We start from the raw sequence: 14,138 nt of genomic DNA, 5'->3' as shown, positions 1-14,138 counted from the left end.
GACTGGGCTTCCCTGGACACGACATACACGCAAGCGCCATATGCTTTCAAGCTGGCATCACAGAATCCGTGAACTTCTGTAGCCACACTAGAACGAAGAACCAAGCGAGGAAATGAGATCCGAGAAATGCTTGCCAAACTATTTCTCAAGTCCATCCAAGTTGAATGCAACGCTGAGGGTAGGCTTTCATCCCAATCCAAATTTTCTCTCCAAAGCTGCTGAAGGAAAAAAAGCAGCTGATCCGAAGCAGGGTCCCACGCTAAGCCGAGAGTTTTGGCAATGTCGCTTCCATCATTAAACTTTAGGAACTTCTCTATGTCATCTTCAGGGGTTCCCTCAAGTACTTCCTGGTGACTGGAAGTTCCTAAGTCTAAAATTACCTCGGGACAGTAAAGCTGATGTTTGGTGCATCTTGTCCATGACCTGTGCGACCGAATTACCGCCCGAAATAAGGTCATCCACGTAAAACTCCTGCCGCAGAGCAGCTGAGCCAAGAGGGTAGGACTCACTCTCGTCGATGGCCAGCTGGTGCATTGCGCGGACCGCTAAAAATGATGCAGCCCTCGTCCCGTATGTGACGGTGTCTAATGTGTAGACTTGAACCTCGGACTCGATGGAATCTCGCCATAGGATGCACTGATACAAATTGTCGGGTGGAGACACTCGTACGCAGCGGTACATTTTACAAATGTCCCCAGTGAGAGCGACTGGATATGTTCGAAAGCGAATCAATATGTTAAACAATGCAGCCTGAATAACAGGGCCTGTCATCATCACATCATTTAGAGAATATCCAGTTGATGTAGCTGCGGATCCGTCGAAAACGACACGGAGTTTTGTCGTCGTACTGTCCTCCTTTAGGACACAGTGATGAGGCAAGAAATATTTGCAGAGACTACGGGAATCAGGGTTGACTTGGTGCATATGATGCAAATCAATGTACTCCCTCATAAAGGCGGAATACCGCTCCTTGAGTGTAGGATTACGCTCCAGTTTTCGCTCCAGACTGATGAACCGTCGATAAGCCTGAGCATAAGATTCTCCTAAACGATCAGTATTGTTATTTAGCGGCAGACGAACTGCATACTCCCCGGATGGCAACCGTGAAAGGTGGCTTACGAAATGTGCTTCACAATCGTCTTCTTCTTTGGTATTCAAACCAGCCTCCACACAATTCTCGACTTCCCAAAACATACGAAGAGTTTTATCCAACCTTGCTTCCATCTCAGCTATCGAATCTGGACAATTGTGCGTAGCCAAAAACGCCGAGCTTGATACCTTCTGTCCACCGCCAGATACGATCCACCCAAGCCGGGTCTTCTGCAGAAGAGGCAGTCCATCGGTGAGTTTGATTTGCCCTACGCAGAGGAGATCATAAAAAACGCTCGCACCAATGAGAAGATCAACCCGTTGAGGATTGAAAAATGCAGGATCAGCGAGCTGAATGTTAGATGGAATACGCCAATCGGATACATTTACTGTCATACTTGGTTGAGAATCGGTAATCGTGGGGGCGATGAGAGCAGTAAGTGTAGTTGTGTAAGCAGAGGTGCGAGAATGCATACAAATGCTTATGGTGGATCCCTCAGTAGAAACGCTGGTATCGCCCAGCCCAGACACAAGTGCAGACGATTGAGTTCTCCTAAGCTGAAGCTGCTGGGCGAACCTGGATGTGACGAGATGCAGCTGCGATCCTGAATCTAAGATGGCACGACAAGGAACTAAAACGCCAGACCGATTCTTTACGAGAACCACGGCTGTAGCCAGAAGCACGACATCAGAGTGAAGACCTTGGGCAGCAAGAGAGGTAGACGAAGGTAGAGACGAGCTGCTAGCAGAATTTTGAGCAACGGAAAGAGTGTCCGGTTGAACGGCCAGATCGGGAGGAGTAATACCTGTGCAGCCTTGTGTTGTGGGCTGTATACTATCGAAGTGCAACAAACTATGATGCCTACCGCCGCATACTCGACATTTTCCACTATTGCATGCGCGGGTCCGGTGCCCCGGCTTTAGGCAATTGAAGCATAGGGAAAGCTTCTTCACTTCTTTGTGGCGCAGCAACGGTGAGAGATTTCCGAATATCTTGCACGAGTATATTCCATGGCCCGCTGAGTGGCAAAAGACGCATACAGACGGGTCGGCGGAAGAGTTGGAAGCTACAAACGTTTTCTTAACCTGCGTATAGGAATGGTTTTTTCCCACCTGATCGCTACTAGCGTGTGTCGCTGTAGCATATTCCAACCGCTCCATTTTCTGGCAGCGTTGCTGCAAGAATTCGAAGAATTCCAAATTCCATTTGGTTTGTGTCTTCGAATCCAACTTCTGCAGCAGCATGTTGATGACCATGAATCCTGAAATCTCCTAAGCAGTTCCCAATGTCTGCAACGCTCGCATGCGTAAATTGACTGCATCCGAAAACTCTCGAAGCCTTTTAGCAGAAGGCGAGTCTACCCTCTTTAGCCCAAGAATCTTTTTGATGTGTGCCTGGAAAACAAGTCTTTTGTTATTAAAGCGTTTATTAAGTATATCCAGAGTCGTACGATAATTGGCACTGGAGAGCTCTAACGATCGAACCGAATCCAAAGCCGCATCAGCGAGGCAAGAGCGAAGGTGCTGGAATTTCTCGATGTCACTGAGATCCGCATCCGCTTCAATCACCGATTTGAACATTGCCATAAAATCCGAGAACTCGACGTATCCACCAGAAAATGTAGGCACCTTCAGCTCAGGAAGTCGCTGCTTGTGAGCCATGATGATGGTACTATGTCCGTAGAATGGGCAGCGGCGTGTGACTGGCTTACTTCAACAGCAGCCAGCAACTCAGCTTTCAACGATATGAAAAGAGTATCGAAGATTTCGCGCAGCTCACTCCCAATCTCGTTTTGATCAAGAGCCTCCAACTCATTATGGGCCTTATTAAATTCCTCTCGAATTTCTGCCAACATATCAAGGCGCACCTCGACTTCCGCGGCGGTCAGCTTATCGATTTTATTCCCCGCGAAGGATTCGCCAAGCCTGTGCAATCGATCATATAATGACTGACTTTTACGCTTATACAGACTCAGTCTGGAATCAGCCACCACAATATTTCCGCCCGCGCCTGTATTCGGATCGTTGTCCATGTTAACCGTTGTGCAATTCGACACAACAACGGAAAATGAAATACCGCTTAAGCGACGATGTATAGACACGAGAGCGAGAATGCAAGACACGAAAAGTCAAGAACCGCGGCTGCAGCTGCGCAGAGAATGAGAGATTCGACGCTTAAAGTACCGGAATTTGTCTATAAATATTTCAGCCGCCCTCTCACTGAATTTGCACTTTAAACTGTTTTTCAACGTGCACCCAAATGTATTTGTTGGTAGTTAAACTACCCAACAACAAAATATTGTATAAATAATAAGTTTTTTAACGGAACGCGATTAAGCAATGGTTTTATATCACGTCGGGGTCACCAATGTTTGAGATGCCAAGCTTTTTTGGCACCTATGTGTTTCAAAAATGAAAAGAGATTTTGGGTTAAACTTTATAATTCGTATTTAATCTTGGTGGCTTAGCGGAAGCCGATTGCTTGCTATTGCCAGATAAACTTTATGCGAGATCGATATGCTACCAATGCGCAGAGGTGTTAGCATAGAACTAAACTATAGACGACGGCGTTAGATCAAAGTGATTGCCGAAGTGGTGGCAGCAGATCAAAGTAGTTGCCGAAGTGGCGGCGGCAGAGAGCCCCTTTAGCGGGAGAGCGCAGCAGCTCTGCAGAACGTCAACGTTTTACAACATAGGCGGCTCTCTCTGCTCATACAATAATAATGTTAAAGTTACGGTTATTCTTCAGCGGCTGGCCCGAACAGCTCCTATAGACTGCCGTGGTATACGAAGGGTCTTATGAAATATAAGAATTTTCGTAATAAGTACTTTAAACGATTTGGTAAGACCCGGGACCCTGTAGATTGGGCAAGGTATGTGCAACATAAGAGGGAGTTTGCTGTTTTAGGTAAATTTTTGTATAACCAATATATTGCCGACGTTGAGAGGGAACTTTAAGTCAATCCCAGGTCTTTTTGGCATTTTATAAAGTCCAAAAGGTCAACGAGCTCTCTTCCTTCCGTTATGATCCTGGGCAGCTTAAGCGCTAATACGGATAATGGTATAGCAAACCTTTTTATAACCGATACTCAAAATGAGTATTGGGGTATATTAGATTTGTGGTAAAAGTGGATGTGTGTAACGTCCAGAAGGAATCGTTTCCGACCCCATAAAGTATATATATTCTTGATCAGCATCAATAGCCGAGTCGATTGAGCCCTGTCTGTCTGTCCGTCTGTCCGTCCGTCCGTCCGTCCGTCCGTCTGTCCGTCTGTCCGTCCCCTTCAGCGCCTAGTGCTCAAAGACTATAAGAGCTAGAGCAACGATGTTTTGGATCCAGACTTCTGTGATATGTCACTGCTACAAAAATATTTCAAAACTTCGCCCCGCCCACTTCCGCCCCCACAAAGGAAGAAAATCTGTGGCATCCACAATTTTAAAGATATGAGAAAACCATAAACGTAGAATTGTAGAGAATGACCATATCTTTAAGACTGCGGAATCTGAATTGGATCGTATTTTTATTATAGCCAGCATCAAGAAAACAATTTCATTTTTTCTCTCCCTGTCTCTATCTAACACACATGTAGCATAGGCGGCATTGCTTAGATTAAAACATTAGCGCCTAGATCTCAGAGACTACAAAAGCTAGAGCAACCAAATTTGGTATCTACACTCCTAATATATCGGACCGAGACGAGTTTGTTTCCTTCCGCCCCCGCAAAGGACGAAAATCTGGGGATATTCAAAAATCTCAGAGACTGTTAAAGCTAGAGTGACCAAATCAGATCAGATCATTTTTATAGCCAATAGGAACAAATCAATTTGCAGTGGCTACGCAGCGCCCGACGTCACGCTCAGACTGATTTTCTGTCTCTCTCGCACGCACTCTTTGTCGTGTCGTTTAATATTAGCGGCGTCTGCCGGAGGAGAGCCATACTGACTTAGTATCGGGTATAACCATAGAGTTGTGGTGTCCGCAGCAACTCACAACGTTCCCCCTCGTTTCTTCTTTATTTTCTTTCTTTTTTGCACATTTATTTATTATTCGCCAACGGAATCAAAAAATCCTTAACTGGCTAGGCTAACTTATTTCTATATTAACAAATAAAAAAAATAGCATTAGTAAATTAATTATGTAGCAGGAAGAAATCCACAAGCAACCGTCTGACGGCTCCCTTCCCCTGGCAAAAGTCAAAGTGCATTCCAGCTGGCAGCGCCTTGTGCTGCCGAAGCGCCCTACTGATGGGCTCATGAAAGCCATAATTGGTCCGGTGGAGATCAACTGCAAAGGGTGCATGGGTCCTGAGGCTCCTGGCGGGCGTAGTGAATCTAATCCTTCTAAGTAGGTCAGGGCAATCGATATTACCCACTAAAAGGTCAAAAATAAATATTTGAGCCGCAATGGTCCTACGATCCTCGAGAGAGGAGAGATGCACGAGGCGACATCTGCACTCATAGGACGGCATCGGAATGGAAAATGGCAGAGGCTGGAGTGCAAATTTCAGAAACTTTCTTTGGAATGCGTACAGACTGAGCCTTGTCTATGGGTCCTTGAATTGGGATGAATTGCGCTTAACAAAGCCGAACATTGCATAGGCTTTTGGCAATATTAAATTCATATGCCCTGCAAACAGAAATCTAGAGTCAAATAAGACCCCGAGGTCAAGTATCTCCGTCTGCTTTAAGAGAGGATGGCCATCTATTGAATATGAGGCCAGCACATTAAAGACACGCTTGCTAAAAGAAACAAAGTAACATTTACTAATGTTGAGTGGGAGCGAATTAAGTCTGCACCAACGAGCAACTCTATCCAGGTCGCGCTGCAGAAGGATACTATCGCCTAAGGTTTTGACAGATCGGAAGATTTTAAGATCATCAGCATAAAGCAGATGCTCAGAAGCTTGAATGCTGAGACATATGTCGTTAATAAAAATTAAGAACAGAAGTGGACCAAGTGCACTTCCCTGTGGAAGGCCGGAAGTAGCCAAGAATGGGGCCGAAGGCTTTCCATTTATCAATACGACATACTCTCGCCGCTCAAGATACGACCTAAACCAACTGAGCAGGCAGGAATGAATCCCCAACCGATGCAGCTTGGCTATTAAAGCCCAGTGGGAGACTTTGTCAAAGGCTTTAGCAAAGTCAGTATACACAACGTCGACTTGAGAGTGCATTTCAAAGACACGAGTGCAGAAATTACTGAAAGCAATGAGATTAGTGGTTGTTGATCTACCCGGCATAAAACCATGCTGATTTGGGCTAATGTAGGATTTCATGAGGAAGGTGATTTTTCTGGCAATGATTCGCTCTAGAAGTTTTGAAACATTGCTGAGTTTGGCAATTGGTCTGTAATTGGAAATGAGATTTTTGGTACCTCTCTTAAAAATTGGCGTAATCGTGGCAGCTTTCCACTTACCAATAAACTGACCCGTTAACAGCGAATTTGTGAATAGAATTTTGAGAGGTTCACAGAACGCTACAACACAGTTGCGAAGCAGGAAGGCAGAAATGCCATCACAGTCGGGTTTATTAGAATTATCGAGTTCATCAATTGCCACCAAAATGTCCTCTTTCGATACATCGAGTGTACCAATATTGACCACCGAGGGTATAGAGTTTAAGACATCGAAACTGTGCCAAGCTGCGTATGGCTCAAAATTTGAGCTAAAGAAAGAAGAAACGAGGGGGAACGTTGTGAGTTGCTGCGGACACCACAACTCTATGGTTATACCCGATACTAAGTCAGTATGGCTCTCCTCCGGCAGACGCCGCTAATATTAAACGACACGACAAGGAGTGCGTGCGAGAGAGACAGAAAATCAGTCTGAGCGTGACGTCGGGTGCTGCGTAGCCAGTGCAAATTGATTTGTTCCTTTTGGCTATAAAAATGATCTGATCTGATCCAGATTCAGCAATCTGATATATATGATCATTATCTATGATTCTGCGTTTTTAGTTTTCTCGTATCTTCAATATTGTGGATGCAACAGATTTTCGTTCTTTGTGTGGGCGGAAGGGGGTGGGGCAAAGTTTTGAAATATTCTTGTAGCAGTGACATATCACAGAAGTCTGGATCCAAAATATCGTTGCTCTCGCTCTTATAGTCTTTGAGCACTAGGCGCTGAAGGGGACGGACAGACGGACAGATGGACAGACGGACGGACGGACAGACGGACAGACGGACAGACAGACATGGCTCAATCGACTCGGCTATTGATGCTGATCAAGAATATATATACTTTATGGGGTCGGAAACGATTCCTTTTGGACGTTACACACATCCACTTTTACCACAAATCTAATATACCCCAATACTCATTTTGAGTATCGGGTATAAAAACAGGGGATTATTTTATATACATACGTGTTTGTGTATAACTAGTATTTTGGGAGCTCCGAGTAGCGTGGGGGCGTGGACCAGAGCACGCTGGAGTTGCGCTTCAGCTGGCTGGGATCGATGTTGGGGAAAATCAGTTTCAGGTCCGGAGTGGTGGGGGCCACCGAGAAGAAGCTGTCGATGACATCGGTGGGACAGTGGCTCTGCATGGCAATCGCTTCGCCGCGTACATGGCCTGAAAATGGGTCACAAAATTTTAGATTAGATCAGACACTGGCTAAAGAAAACGCTAACTTACTGCGACTCCAGGTGGGTGCTGGCGGACGCTTGTGGGTGACCTTGCCCTCGTCATCGGTGGCTCGTGCAGCATGTCCCATGTGTATTTTGTCTTCGGCGGCGGTGGCAGAATCTTCTTCTTGGCCCCGGTCAACTGTACCAGCTTAACGTCAACCACTAACCCTTGATGAATCCAGAGTTTCCAAGTGAACATGTGTTCATCATGTAGCACCTCTCCTGTTGCGTGATCTGACCTACGATACAACAAGTTATCTACAATTTTGAGATCTGGCAACTTATCAATATTGGCCCTAACCCTTTCTACGATCTCCACGTAATCTTCTGCCTTGAATTCTGGCGATTCCAAATCCACCAACAACACATTGCTCGCGTCTAGAGTCGCCACTTCCTCCTCATTTACGCGAGAAAGAGCATCCGGAACCACATTAAGCCTGCCGCTACGATGCTCAATTTTAAACGAGAAACTCTGCAGCTTTAATGCCCATCGGGCTAGACGTTAGTGTAAGTCAGTTTGTGACATGAGCCACTTTAAAGAGGCGTGATCAGTGATTACAGTAAATTCATGCCCCTCGATATAAGCTCTGAACCTATTTATGCAAACTATTGCGGCCAGACATTCTTGTTCGGTGACCGAATAATTCTTTTGGGCTTTGTTGAGTTTTTTCGATACAAACGCAATCGGATATTCGTCCCCCTCCGGCGTCTTCTGCACCAGCACTCCCCCAACGCCTGTCTTGCTAGCGTCGCAGTGAACATAGAATGGTTTGCTAAAATCAGGACTACGCAAAACTGTCGCTGAGCAAAGCATCTCCTTCAACTTTTCAAAAGCCTCCTGACCCTCTTGAGTCATTGAAAATTTCTGTCTGGGCTTGAGCAAGTCCGTGAGAGGCGCGGCTACCGATGCGAAGTTGCTTATAAACTTCCTGTACCAGCCTACCATACCTAGGAAGTGACGCAGAGACTTTAGGGATTTTGGCAAAGGAAAATCGGACATGGCCGAAATCTTATCCGGATCTGTACGAATCACCCCTTCGCCTACTATATGCCTCAAATACCGCACTGACTTCATGCAAAACTTGCTTTTCTCCACATTCAGCGTTAACCCTGCCGCTTTTATGTAACTTGCCACTTCACTCAACACCCTCCGATGTGACTCAAAAATGTCCGACACAATCAAAAGGTCGTCCAGGTACACAAAAACTTCATTTCTTAAACTGGCCGGAATTACCTTGTCCATCAACCTTGTCATGGTCTGCGAAGCATTAGTGAGACCAAAAGGCATTACCTTATACTGGTAGAGAGGTTTCCCCGGAACCGTGAACGCTGTTTTATCGCCTGAGCTCGGCTCTACGGGAACTTGCCAATAGGCATCCTTAAGATCCAGGCTCGAAATAAACAACGCCTTAGGAAGACGTCCTAGAATCCCATCAATTTGTGGTAACGGATACGCGTCTTTTTTGGTCGCCGCGTTAACTTTCCTACTATCTAAACATAGCCTCACCTTTCCTGGCTTCTGCACCAATACTACCGGTGATGACCACGCACTATCGGATTCCTCTATCACTCCTAAGCTGAGCATCCGATCTATCTCCGCATATAACAATTTCTCTACCGCAGGAGATACAGGGAAGTGTCTCTGCTTCACGGCTTTTGCATCACCTACATCAATTGAATGCGAAAGCAGAGCCGTCTTTCCTAGACCGGAAACGGAAAACGAAGGAAATAAATTGATGGTCGCTTGCAACTGGTCCATTTCCCCTCGGCTGAGGTTCTGCGGTTCATGAACTATCTCTGCCAGCGACATGCTGGGTGGTAATAAATCGAAACTTGACCAAAAGTCGATCCCTAAATACAAGTCCTGGCTGAGCGATGGAATAATGTGCAGCTCAAGGTCCTTCACTGCACCCTTATACTGCACCGGTGTCCGCAGTCGTCCCACTACCTCTTGCCTCCGTCCATCCGCAGTGGAAGCATTTACAACTCCTCTCTTAAAAGGAATTCGGCTTTGGATTACGCGTTCTGCTAACTTTCCGCCTATAACACTCATAGCTGCTCCGGTGTCCAATAGACCAAGGACCGTTTGATCCAACAGGCGAACTTCCGCATATGGACGCTTGTCCTTCTGCTTGTAACGAATGCAATTTATCGCTTTCGCCGCCTTCCGGAACGCTCTCATCCTTCTTGCACTCCTTGTGGGTTGGTCGTTGGTGAAAAGCGAATGGGATCTGGCATGGACTAGTTGTGGCCAGACTAAAGCTTGGTGTATGTCGGATTCTGATTTCTCAGACGGAAGCTGGGCGGTAGTTTTAAGTATCCCTACTGGGATTTCGCCTCTGCACTCGACTGCTTGCGCTGAACACTGACCGGCTGGCGAGGCTGGGTGTTCACTTTGCCGTTTTTTTGGCATTTGCTACACGACGGCTTATATTTATTAGGTGCTCCGCACCAACGCAAAAAATTTTCCTTTTGCTATCGCAATCGTGGTAGCGATGCCCCTCCTTTCGGCAGTTCCAGCAAATCAGTGCCATGGCTGCCACCTCGTCCTCTTCTTCTACATCCGAGAATTCGGAGGCCTCCTCTAATTGGGCTTCCTCTACCAATTCCGCAACCTGTTTCCGGAAAGGAATCAATTTCTGGTACCCATGACTCCGCCTAACGTCGTCGAGAAAACCCTCCCTTCTACGACAGACTTCTCTCAAACGTTCTACGGAGTCGATTTGGACATTCAGGAGCTCATGTCTAATTTCAGGTCGCAAATTGCGCCGTAAAGTTTCCACAATCGCTTTCTCTGACATGGGAGTTTCCAAATCATCCATCAGCTGTATCAGGGCGTCGTGGAAGGAATCGAAATTTTCTTTTTCTTTTTTCTTCCTGTCCCTTATCGCTTCTCTGATATCCACATCGGTTCGAGAATCCCTAAACTGCTTTCTTAGGGCTTGGCATAACCGGTCCCATCTCATCGATCCGGAAGTCTTGTGGCAACGCCAATAAAAATCTCAGGCCTTTCCGTCAAAAAGCAGACTGGCGTTACTGCACAGAACTGGAAAATTTCCGTCGAGAGTCTGATGCGTCAAAGCCTCTACCCTATAGAGAAAACGAGGGGGAACGTTGTGAGTTGCTGCGGAGACCGCAACTCTAAATTTATACCCGATACTAAGTCAGTACGGCTCTCCTCCGGCAGACGCCGCTAATATTAAACGACACGACAAAGAGTGCGTGCGAGAGAGACAGAAAATCAGTCTTAGCGTGACGTCGGGCGCTGCTTAGCCACTGCAAATTGATTTGTTCCTTTTGGCTATAATAATGATCTGATCTGATCCAGATTCAGCAATCTGATAGATCTATGATCTATGATTATCTATGATTCTGCGTTTTTAGTTTTCTCGAATCTGCAATATTGTGGATGCAACAGATTTTCGTCCTTTGTGTGGGCGGAAGGGGGTGGGGCGAAATTTTGAGATATACGTTTTATAGTGACATCTTAAAGGAGTGTGTGTACCAAATTTGGTTACTCTAGCCTTAATAGTCTCTGAGATTTGTGGATGCCACAGATTTTCGTCCTTTGCGGGGGCGGAAGGGGGTGTGGCGAAATTTTGAAACGAAACGGTCAAGGTCCGATATCACAGGAGTGTGGATACCAAATTTGGTTGCTCTGGCTCTTATAGGTTCTGATATCCTTGAACTCATATTTTGCAATTGACAAAACCGACCATGAAACCTGTGTGTTAGAGAGAGACGGAGCGAGAAAGAATGAAATTGTGTTCTTGATTCTGGCTATAATCATTATTCGATCTGGTTCAGATTTTGCACTGTAGAAGATATGGTCATCCTCACCGATTCTGCGTTTTTGGTTTTATCGTATCTTTAAAAATGTGGATGCCACAGATTTTCGTCCTTTGTGGGGGCGGAAGTGGGCGGGGCAAAGTTTTGAAATATTCTTGTAGCAGTGACATATCACAGAAGTCTGGATCCAAAATATCGTTGCTCTCGCTCTTATAGTCTTTGAGCACTAGGCGCTGAAGGGGACGGACAGACGGACAGATGGACAGACGGACGGACGGACAGACGGACAGACGGACAGACAGACATGGCTCAATCGACTCGGCTATTGATGCTGATCAAGAATATATATACTTTATGGGGTCGGAAACGATTCCTTTTGGACGTTACACACATCCACTTTTACCACAAATCTAATATACCCCAATACTCATTTTGAGTATCGGGTATAAAAACAGGGGATTATTTTATATACATACGTGTTTGTGTATAACTAGTATTTTGGGAGCTCCGAGTAGCGTGGGGGCGTGGACCAGAGCACGCTGGAGTTGCGCTTCAGCTGGCTGGGATCGATGTTGGGGAAAATCAGTTTCAGGTCCGGAGTGGTGGGGGCCACCGAGAAGAAGCTGTCGATGACATCGGTGGGACAGTGGCTCTGCATGGCAATCGCTTCGCCGCGTACATGGCCTGAAAATGGGTCACAAAATTTTAGATTAGATCAGACACTGGCTACAGAAAACGCTAACTTACTGCGACTCCAGGTGGGTGCTGGCGGACGCTTGTGGGTGACCTTGCCCTCATCATCGGTGGCTCGTGCAGCATGTCCCATGTGTATTTTGTCTTCGGCGGCGGTGGCAGAATCTTCTTCTTGGCCCCGGTCAACTGTACCAGCTTAACGTCAACCACTAACCCTTGATGAATCCAGAGTTTCCAAATGAACATGTGTTCATCATGTAGCACCTCTCCTGTTGCGTGATCTGACCTACGATACAACAAGTTATCTACAATTTTGAGATCTGGCAACTTATCAATATTGGCCCTAACCCTTTCTACGATCTCCACGTAATCTTCTGCCTTGAATTCTGGCGATTCCAAATCCACCAACAACACATTGCTCGCGTCTAGAGTCGCCACTTCCTCCTCATTTACGCGAGAAAGAGCATCCGGAACCACATTAAGCCTGCCGCTACGATGCTCGATTTTAAACGAGAAACTCTGCAGCTTTAATGCCCATCGGGCTAGACGTTAGTGTAAGTCAGTTTGTGACATCAGCCACTTTAAAGAGGCGTGATCAGTGATTACAGTAAATTCATGCCCCTCGATATAAGCTCTGAACCTATTTATGCAAACTATTGCGGCCAGACATTCTTGTTCGGTGACCGAATAATTCTTTTGGGCTTTGTTGAGTTTTTTCGATACAAACGCAATCGGATATTCGTCCCCCTCCGGCGTCTTCTGCACCAGCACTCCACCAACGCCTGTCTTGCTAGCGTCGCAGTGAACATAGAATGGTTTGCTAAAATCAGGACTACGCAAAACTGTCGCTGAGCAAAGCATCTCCTTCAACTTTTCAAAAGCCTCCTGACCCTCTTGAGTCATTGAAAATTTCTGTCTGGGCTTGAGCAAGTCCGTGAGAGGCGCGGCTACCGATGCGAAGTTGCTTATAAACTTCCTGTACCAGCCTACCATACCTAGGAAGCGACGCAGAGACTTTAGGGATTTTGGCAAAGGAAAATCGGACATGGCCGAAATCTTATCCGGATCTGTACGAATCACCCCTTCGCCTACTATATGCCTCAAATACCGCACTGACTTCATGCAAAACTTGCTTTTCTCCACATTCAGCGTTAACCCTGCCGCTTTTATGTAACTTGCCACTTCACTCAACACCCTCCGATGTGACTCAAAAATGTCCGACACAATCAAAAGGTCGTCCAGGTACACAAAAACTTCATTTCTTAAACTGGCCGGAATTACCTTGTCCATCAACCTTGTCATGGTCTGCGAAGCATTAGTGAGACCAAAAGGCATTACCTTATACTGGTAGAGAGGTTTCCCCGGAACCGTGAACGCTGTTTTATCGCGTGAGCTCGGCTCTACGGGAACTTGCCAATAGGCATCCTTAAGATCCAGGCTCGAAATAAACAACGCCTTAGGAAGACGTCCTAGAATCCCATCAATTTGTGGTAACGGATACGCGTCTTTTTTGGTCGCCGCGTTAACTTTCCTACTATCTAAACATAGCCTCACCTTTCCTGGCTTCTGCACCAATACTACCGGTGATGACCACGCACTATCGGATTCCTCTATCACTCCTAAGCTGAGCATCCGATCTATCTCCGCATATAACAATTTCTCTACCGCAGGAGATACAGGGAAGTGTCTCTGCTTCACGGCTTTTGCATCACCTACATCAATTGAATGCGAAAGCAGAGCCGTCTTTCCTAGACCGGAAACGGAAAACGAAGGAAATAAATTGATGGTCGCTTGCAACTGGTCCATTTCCCCTCGGCTGAGGTTCTGCGGTTCATGAACTATCTCTGCCAGCGACATGCTGGGTGGTAATAAATCGAAACTTGACCAAAAGTCGATCCCTAAATACAAGTCCTGGCTGAGCGATGGAATAATGTGC

The 14,138-nt window shown here is 46.2% G+C and overlaps 2 protein-coding genes across 2 annotated transcripts; both read right to left on the bottom strand.

The window, feature by feature from the left end:
- Window positions 1-7,422: 7,422 nt before the first annotated feature.
- LOC117195326 (inner centromere protein-like) lies at window positions 7,423-7,878 on the bottom strand. Its single transcript, XM_033399916.1, has 2 exons — window positions 7,728-7,878; window positions 7,423-7,664 (listed from the first exon to the last, which is right to left on the bottom strand). Exons 1-2 carry the CDS (start codon window positions 7,804-7,806, stop codon window positions 7,471-7,473), a joined length of 273 nt encoding a protein of 90 aa, XP_033255807.1. The 5' UTR covers window positions 7,807-7,878; the 3' UTR covers window positions 7,423-7,470.
- Window positions 7,879-11,949: 4,071 nt separating this feature from the next.
- LOC117195325 (inner centromere protein-like) lies at window positions 11,950-12,395 on the bottom strand. Its single transcript, XM_033399915.1, has 2 exons — window positions 12,257-12,395; window positions 11,950-12,193 (listed from the first exon to the last, which is right to left on the bottom strand). Exons 1-2 carry the CDS (start codon window positions 12,333-12,335, stop codon window positions 12,000-12,002), a joined length of 273 nt encoding a protein of 90 aa, XP_033255806.1. The 5' UTR covers window positions 12,336-12,395; the 3' UTR covers window positions 11,950-11,999.
- Between the last annotated feature and the right edge of the window lie 1,743 nt (window positions 12,396-14,138).

The sequence above is a fragment of the Drosophila miranda genome, unplaced genomic scaffold (genome assembly GCF_003369915.1).
Source record: "Drosophila miranda strain MSH22 unplaced genomic scaffold, D.miranda_PacBio2.1 Contig_AX5_pilon, whole genome shotgun sequence".
Taxonomy (NCBI): Eukaryota; Metazoa; Arthropoda; class Insecta; order Diptera; family Drosophilidae; genus Drosophila; species Drosophila miranda.
This window is presented reverse-complemented; position numbering and strand designations above follow the sequence as displayed.

Excerpts from the sequence above, each read along its gene's own strand:
- LOC117195325 (XM_033399915.1), bottom strand. The coding sequence starts at position 12,335 with ATGGGACATGCTGCACGAGCCACCGATGATGAGGGCAAGGTCACCCAC. Across the intron at positions 12,194-12,256 it reads AGCACCCACCTGGAGTCGCA|GCCATGTACGCGGCGAAGCG; the intron begins GTAAGTTAGCGT and ends ACCCATTTTCAG.
- LOC117195326 (XM_033399916.1), bottom strand. The coding sequence starts at position 7,806 with ATGGGACATGCTGCACGAGCCACCGATGACGAGGGCAAGGTCACCCAC. Across the intron at positions 7,665-7,727 it reads AGCACCCACCTGGAGTCGCA|GCCATGTACGCGGCGAAGCG; the intron begins GTAAGTTAGCGT and ends ACCCATTTTCAG.